Here is an 8645-nt window from a genome sequence, read left to right on the forward strand (position 1 = left end):
TTATGGTCAGACCCCTCTCTGCCTGTTTCTATAAAACTTACGAATCATATGTTTATGTCAAAGCCTTATGGTCAGACCACTTTCTGCCTGCTTTCATAAACCTCAGGTGTTACTTTGCTCATACCAAACTCTCATGGTATAACTCTAACATACTACTCCCGGTAGTAAACGTCATTTCATAAGTAATGATTTCTCATATCCACTCCAACATTTTATAAAACCAACAATTCATACCCTCTTATCCACCTAACTCAATCATGTTCATTCTTTAATCATGAATTCATAATAACTCGTTTTGGTATCAATAAATTAAACATATTGCCAGATATCATGCTTTATATTATAAACTCATTTTGCCCACAACGAGTATAACTCAACATATTTTCACCAAACAAAGATCATGGATCAACCAAAATATATCAACATATCTTAAGAACTACATATTAAAGTCTGGGCTCAATGTAATGATAAATAAAATATATATGAAATTTTTACCATGATGATATTATGCATCTACAATCAACTTGTTTTATTTTATTTTCATCCTAGTAGAGATTTTTCTTTACCCCAATTGGTCACCGGAGAGGACCCAGATGTCTGAACGCATCAAACTCACCTTCGACGCCAGCACATATGACTAGTCACAACTGACTGGACCAGGCCAGGGCTGCTCTATGATCAGGGATGTGCCAACTTAGGTTTTTAAGGTTCCTCTATCCTACCAACAAAGAAAGACCCTCAATAATTAACAATTGATTTATTTAATTTATCTACCATGTTCTCTTATGCTCTAAATTTGAAATGTCAAATTTTAATGTGTTCACTTCCTCTCATAGCAACCTCAAACAATATCTGTACATCTATTTAATACCCATATATAAACTATTTCAGAACCCTTACTTCAGACCTTCCAACAAGATCAATTTCAGCCAACAAACTCATTCAAAACAGATTAAATTCATCACATCACAACATGTACAATTTCACAGTTTCAGTTATCATAAAAGTCATAAAATAGTTTCACAAGAGCACACCAGTTCAACATTCATATGCAAATATTTTATAAAATAAATTCATACAAAAATAATTAGCTCCCATTACCATCAAAATAATATTAATATAAAAATTTAGGGGAATCAAGAAGTTGAATCTGGCAGAGCCGGTTAGACAACTTCTCATCCTTTCAAAAAGATGCAATAACAAAAAAATAGATAAAACAATAAAATTTCTGGGGAAACAAGAAGTTGAATTTGGCATAACCGGTTGGACAACTTCTAATCCATCCAAAAATACAATATAATTAAATAACAATAACAATAACATGTCTGGGGAAACAAGAAGTTGAATCTGGCAGAGCCGGTTAGACAACTTCTAATCCTTCCAAAAATGCAATAAAATAAATAAGTAAAGCAATAAATAGTTTGGGGAAACAAGAAGTTGAATCTGACAGAGCCGGTTATACAACTTCTAATCCTTTCAAAATACAATAAAAATAAATAAGGAAAGCAATAAAATGTTTGGGGAAACAAGAAATTGAATCTGGCAGAGCCGGTTAGACAATTTCTAATCCTTCCAAAATACAATAAAAATAAACAAGGAAAGCAATAAAATGTTTGGGGAAACAAGAAATTGAATCTGGCAGAGCCGGTTAGACAATTTCTAATCCTTCCAAAATAAAAAAATAAACAAGAAAAGCAATAAAATGTTTGGGGAAACAAGAAATTGAATCTGGCAGAGCCGGTTAGACAATTTCTAATCCTTCCAAAATACAAAAAAAATAAACCACTAATAACATACAAATGGCATAACATAATCAACATCACATTTTACAACTATCACACTTGGATATCATCACAGAAGCATACTCTTATTTAATTTTCAAGATCACACAGAAACAAAATACTCCATATTCAAGATTTAAGATCAGACAAAAGCATAATATAGCATATTCCAGACTCAAGATAATACAAAAGGAAATACTCAAAGTTAGCTCCCCTTACCTCTATTCCAGACTTAGTTTCCTCTTCTCAAACCGTTCTCCGGAAACTTCCAGAATTTTCCCTCTTCAATTAGAATTTCCTCCAACTCTCTTCTCTCACAATTTCTCTAGAATTTTGGTGCAAATTTTCAGCCTCCCCCCCTTGGCTATTTATAGCCAAAAAATTTTACTATTCATTTTTACTATTCACTTTTACTATTCATTTTTACTATTCAAAAATTATTTTTTATTCACCATTCTTATCTCTGAATGATTAATTCTACGTGGAGTATTCTCTTCCACAATTTATTTTAATATATATTTTTTTTTAACTATTCACTATTCACTATTTACTATTTACTATTTACTATTCACTATTCACTTTGCTTAAAAAAAATCCTAAATAAGTTATCAAAAATTTGAAGCTCTCCCTCTAGAATTACTATAATTTTATATCAAAAAATTTACATTTTTCTATCTATTAAAATTATTATTACTAATAAAATGCTAAAATTTACTATTATAAATATATATTTTTTTCATGAGTCTTACATTCTCCCCAACAACAATTATTTTCGCCCTCGAAAATTATCTATTTAACAAAAGACTTTTTAACAAAAGACTACTTACAAAAGAGATATGGATATTCCTTTATCATAAATTCTTCCAATTCCCAAGTCATTTCCTGTGTGTCTTCATCCCAAAGTACCTTTACCGTGCGAATATCCTTTCCTCTTAGCTTTATGGTCAGATCGTCTATGCCTGCTTCCATAAGCTTCCTGAGTTACTTGCTTATGCTTAAAGTCTTATGATGGAAACCAAATACAGTACTACCAGATTTACAGTTACAGTAATAAAGACTTATACCTCATTTAATAGATAACAATTCCTCATATTCATTCATCATAACAAAATCAACGAATCATATCACCTCATCCATCTAACTGAATCATATCCATTCATTAATCATGAATTGGTACTAATCCATTTTCATCCCTCAAGAAAATTTATAATAAATAGATCAATCATATCCATATACCTATGGAAATGATAAATATCATACTCTTCTTAAAATCTTTACTCATAACGAGTACAACCTCAACATAATTTTCCAAATCGAAGGTAAATGGATCAACAATCTAAATTACTATGACGTTACATAAAAGTTTTCTCTTAATACATACCTCACATTGAAGATCTGAACCGGTAAATTAAATAATAGTATATATATAGAATCTATAGAAAATTTTTTAGTTCGATCTAACGGTTAATAAAATGGAAATCTTAATTATTATTTTTTTGCATAGGTGGTCCAAAAACAAAATTTAGATAGTTTTGAAATCCTTAAGAAACATGTTGACAGGGGGAGCAAAGTAAAAGCTAAACCCAAACTCTTTTGTGTTTTTTATGATGACAACAACATAAGTGTTTCAATAGTTTCTTGCACAACAACTAAAAGGTTATTTGTGTTTATATGCTTGTTTATGCTTGTTTGTGCTTGAATCGATTTGGTTTTCATACTTAATATGGTCATAAATGAGTTTATATCTATGGTATGAATAATCATAGTTTTGAATGGTGAACACTTTGCACAATGCATATCTTTATGAAGTAATTGATTACAGTGTTTAAGTAATCAATTAGATTCATCAGATATCAACAAATGCTTAATTGTAGCAAACTGCAAGTTTTTAACCCATTACATTATATGTATAATCAAGTAAAACTCGTTTCTTTGCTTTTACATAATTGTTGTATACTGTGATGTATTTCAAATGAAAAGTTTTCAAATTTGCTTAAGTGTCATACTTAATCGATTGAACTATTTTCCTAATCGATTAAAACTCGTGCATACTAAAAATTGTTTTCATGATAACTCTTAACTGTCATAACGATCATATTTTAAATTGTTTCAACTTACATTCATTGTGAAATCGATTACATTAATTGTGTAATCTGTTAAACATGTTGAAGTGTAACTTTGTTATAGCAAATGTTTATTGCTTAACCGATTACATTAATTTTTAATCGATTAAACTGCATCAAACTTGAGAAAATTATATATTGACGCATAACTCTCTGCATTAAAGAGTTTCGAGGAATAATATCTTTCATATCTGATAAAAGTTAGTTGAGATTTGATTTTGTAGAGCGATTATTCTCCAAGAATCAAGAACATTTCCTTTGGAAGATCAAGAGGATTCTTGAAGAAATTGGTGTGTACCTACATGTGCTGATCACCATCTGCACACTAAGGTGTTTTGTTCCAGATCAGTTTCGTCTACAATCATATGTGATTGGTACTGCTCTATTGTCGCTGGCCAAGAAGAGAACATTGGAGTTCTGGTTACTTTGAGAGAGGTATCTCAAAGGGGTTACATGATTGTTCTTTTTGTGTATTTGACTATAGTAGATTTGGAGTTAGAGAGAATGAAGCATTGAGAGGATGTCTCTGTATTACTTGCTGTAAAACTCAATCTTTATAGTGCATTGGCTTTCAATCTCAGGTTGATTGAAAGGATACTGGATGTAGGCATTGAGGCCGAACCAATATAAAAACTTGATGTTTGTATTTCTATCCTTTATCTCTTTCATTTCATTATATTCTTTATTTACTTGCATTTCAAGAAATGGGAAAAAATTCTCAAAGGTTTTTAAAAGAACATATTTTTTAACAAAGAACTAATTCACTCCCCCCCCTCTTGGTTGAAAAATAAGGCCTACCTATTTCTACAATTGGCACTAGAGCTGGTTTTTTTGAAAGTTATTTGAAAACTAATCGATTAGTTTTTTTGTGTAATCGATTATTTTGATCCTGATGGCCTCTGTTTCTCAAACCTTTGGTGAAGGTGCTTCCATAAATAGACCCACTCTGTTTGTAGGAGAAAACTATCCATTTTGGAAAATTAGGATGAGAATTTTCTTGGAATCAGTAGATAAAGGTTTTTGGGATGCTGGTATAAATGGACCCTATGAACCTATAAAGGTTGTTGATGGTAGGATTCTACCAAAGAACTTTTCTGAGTGGAATCTGGAAGAAAGTAAAAGGGCACATTATGATGTCAAAGCTAAAAATATTATTTCCTCTACTCTAACTATTGATGAGTTTTTTAGGATATCTACATGCAAAATTGCAAAGGAAATGTGGGATGTCCTTGAAGTTACTCTTGAAGGGACTGATGAAGTTAAGAGGGTCAGGAAGAACTCTCTTATCCAAGAATATGAGATGTTTCGGATGAAACCTGGAGAAAGAATTTATGATGTCCAGAAGAGGTTCACACATATTGTTCATCACCTCATAGCGCTTGGAAAATATTTTGAAAAGGAGGAGATTAATATCAAAATCTTGAAGAATTTGAATAGGAGCTGGCAACCAAAGGTGACTGCCATTTCTGAATCAAGGGATTTGACATCTATGAACATGGCAACACTATTTGGAAAACTCAGGGAACATGAATTGGAACGTGGAAGATTGAGGGAAGAAGAAGAATCTGAACAAAAGCACTCGATTGCACTCAAGATTCCAACAAGAACGCTCCAAGAAGAAATGATACAAATGCAGATTTAGATGTTGATGAATCAGAAAAAGAAGTGGTCAATATGATGGTAAATAAATTTACAAATTTTATGAAAGTTAGAAACAATGCATCTAATTTTGCAGGAAATGTCAAGGGGAGCAAAAAAAGAGGCAAAGCTCCTACTCATATCTACTATGAGTGTGGTAAAGAAGGCCACATTAAAACTGATTGCCCTACCCTGAAGTAGAAGTAGAAAACTGATGATAGATTCAATCAGGACAGGAGGAAAAGCAAGTAAAGAAAAGCTTATATTGCATGGAAGATTGTGACTCTGGATGTTCTTCAAGTGATGAAGACAATCAAAGCTTAGAGAAGGAGACAAATTTGTGCCTCATGGTGTGATCAGTTGATTTTGAAAGCAGTGGCAGTAGCTTTAATGATGAACCGATTGAAGATAAATACTATCAGCTTCTGGATGTTTTTCAAGAACTCCATGCAGAGGCAATGAAGGTGCAGTACAAGGTTAATCGATTAAAAAGTGAAAGAAAGGATTATGAATATATAATCAATAATCTTGTTGAAGGAAATACTAAATTGAAAAATGATCTCTCAGCTACTTTACAATCTATTGAAACTGCTAAAGTGGAAGCTAAAACTATTGTCAAAGACGGTAAAGATTGCCCTACTAATTTGAAGAAGATTGACTACTTAATAAGCACATTGTCTAAATTTACTCTTGGTAGATCAAATTTAGAAGCTATTCTAGGCTCTCAGAGTAGAGTTATAAACAAACAGGGCATAGGATATATCAATAAAAGCAATACATTTAATGCTAAAAAGTTTTCTGATCTTAGTAAACCTTTTTCTATTACTTGTTTTCACTGCAATACTATTGGACATATTTTCAAATCTTGTTACTACAAAAAGGGTTGGTGTTCCAAAGGGAAAATTCTAATGGATTTCCAGGAAACCAAACACTATTACTAACTCAAAGGACCCTAAGTTTATTTGGGTACCTCCTTCAAAACCTTATGATGCTTTTGCAGGTAAATAGACAGGTCTGGTGGCACTAAAGGACTCAAGGAATGTTCAAAAGGACAAATCAATGACTTCTTGAGTACAACTTGTGGTAACAGTACTTATTTCTATCAATCATGCATCATTCTTGGTATGTAACATCCATATTGATTGGAGTGATTGATGTGTCCGTGTTTGTCATGATATTGGCTGAAAATGATTTCTCACTGACATTAACCGATTATGTTAGTAATGTAATTGATTAAACCTTTCACATTGCCTATGTGTTTTATAAAATCTGAGATGGATGGCAATCTAATCGGTTAAACAACTAATGCAATCGATTAACATTCACTTCTGATTGTTGTATATGTGTCATGTGGAAATTTAATCGGTTAAATAATTAGGAAAATCGATTAAAGTGTTATTGATTGAAAATTTGAACTTTGGGCTTCCCTCCAAACAAAATTTGTGTAGCTTAAACCCTAATCTAAGTAGGTTGTTGTTCATTCTTTTTCTGCAACACTCAGCCTCTCTTTCTCTAAGTCTCTCTATTGTACATCTCTCATCATATTCTGCATGATGGCATCCTCTTCATCTTAGAGAAAGAGAGTCAAGACTCTTGGACGAAGGATAGTATATTGTGGTCCAAATCTTGATGGATGGATCAATGATGATGATGCTTAGACAAATTTCATCGATCACTAGAGACTAAGGAAAATCATTCCTCACAAATATGCAAAGGTCAACTTTTTTAGAAGAGCAAGTTTTGTGTTTCAGAATTGGCTGAATAGGTAGGGGTTGAAGAACTTTATTGAAATGGTTTATCCATGGTACCCTAAACTTGTGAAGGTTTTCTATTCCAACTTGAAGATCAGTGATGGAATGCTGTGTTTCAGGGTAAAGGGGATTAACATCAAACTAACTGAAGAGGTCTGGACCACCATTGCTGGATTTCGTTGTGGTGGTGAAAAATGTCATCTTGGTAATTCGGCGTTTATTAAGACTGTCTTAGAAATCCAAATGAACCAAGGGATTACTTCCACTACCAAACTAGAGGAATGAAGAAAGATGATTGCCTGTGTGCTTTCATTATCACCTGTGTGCTTTCATTATCACTTGGATTCTTCTGCCAAGGGGTAGTAACCATGCACAGGTTACCACTGAGGATCTTTGTTTACTTCGTGCTCTCAAGGAAAATATACAAACTGACTAGGCTGCAGCAAACTCTGATAACATGCTTAAGGTCACAAGGTTGGAATCTGCCAGTTTGCCTTATGTTGTGTTTATCTTTAAGGTGCTTCAACATTTCAATGTGGAATGTGTTGATGAGTCATGCGAGTCTTATGGAAAGACCAATATCATAGATACAACAGCATTGCATCACACGATACTATAACATGGCCTAGATAGATGGCTCTTTAAAGATAAGTATATGGCTAATTAAGAGGAAACTCCTGATGGTTCATCATCTACATCTTTTTGGCCTAGATCAGAATTTAAAAAGCACATGGTCAGGCAAATGCATTCTCTGACTATTCTCTGTATTCAATAAACAAAGATGGTTCCGCTATAAAGGGAAAGCTAAATATTGAGGACACTGATGATGACAGGGAAGAGGATGATGAGGATGAGGGGAGTGTCCCAGATGAAAGTGATGATGACATTCTGCTTAGGGACATGATTTAAGTTTTTTTATTTCTCTTTTGTTACTATTTTTTTATGTAATGATGGTTATAAAGCATTTATGGTTGAACTATGTTATTATGTTTTTTATGATGAATGAAATATAAGTTTATTGGATTATATCCTATTCTGATTGATGAATTTGATTTGTTGAATGATTAGGTGAATATGATTGGATAATCCTGTTGTATGAATGCAATATGTTATTTCATTGTCCTATACATCATTGCATACTCAGACTTACTTGATATCTCATATTTTCTCATAACTATTGTGTATTACTGGACTAACACTCAACTATGTTGAGAAAGTTGTGTTTTGCAGGCATTGATTCTGATATTGACTGATTGATATGATCAGAACTGTACAAAATGATCATAAGCAGATACTTAACTGATTACTACAACTATGTAATCGATTAACACCTGATCAACAAGTAATCTATT

The 8645-nt window shown here is 32.6% G+C and overlaps 1 protein-coding gene across 1 annotated transcript; it reads left to right on the plus strand.

Moving 5' to 3' along the window:
• The first annotated feature begins 4796 nt into the window (after positions 1-4796).
• Positions 4797-8202, plus strand: LOC148191801 (uncharacterized). Its single transcript, XM_088099966.1, has 6 exons — positions 4797-5536; positions 5919-6034; positions 6110-6349; positions 6424-6542; positions 7366-7498; positions 8075-8202. The coding sequence occupies exons 1-6, from the start codon at positions 4797-4799 to the stop codon at positions 8200-8202; spliced, it is 1476 nt and encodes a 491-aa protein (XP_087956092.1).
• The last annotated feature ends 443 nt before the right edge of the window (positions 8203-8645 follow it).

This window comes from Vigna umbellata, chromosome 10 (genome assembly GCF_029865625.1).
Source record: "Vigna umbellata cultivar VRB3 chromosome 10, Vumbellata_1.0, whole genome shotgun sequence".
NCBI classification, from domain to species: Eukaryota; Viridiplantae; Streptophyta; class Magnoliopsida; order Fabales; family Fabaceae; genus Vigna; species Vigna umbellata.

What these genes read in the sequence shown, in the direction of transcription:
- LOC148191801 (XM_088099966.1), top strand. Translation starts at nt 4,797, where the DNA reads ATGGCCTCTGTTTCTCAAACCTTTGGTGAAGGTGCTTCCATAAATAGA. An exon ending in ACCTTATGATGCTTTTGCAG is followed by an intron (nt 6,543 to 7,365) that starts GTAAATAGACAG and finishes AAACTTGTGAAG; the next exon opens with GTTTTCTATTCCAACTTGAA. An exon ending in TGGTGAAAAATGTCATCTTG is followed by an intron (nt 7,499 to 8,074) that starts GTAATTCGGCGT and finishes CAATAAACAAAG; the next exon opens with ATGGTTCCGCTATAAAGGGA.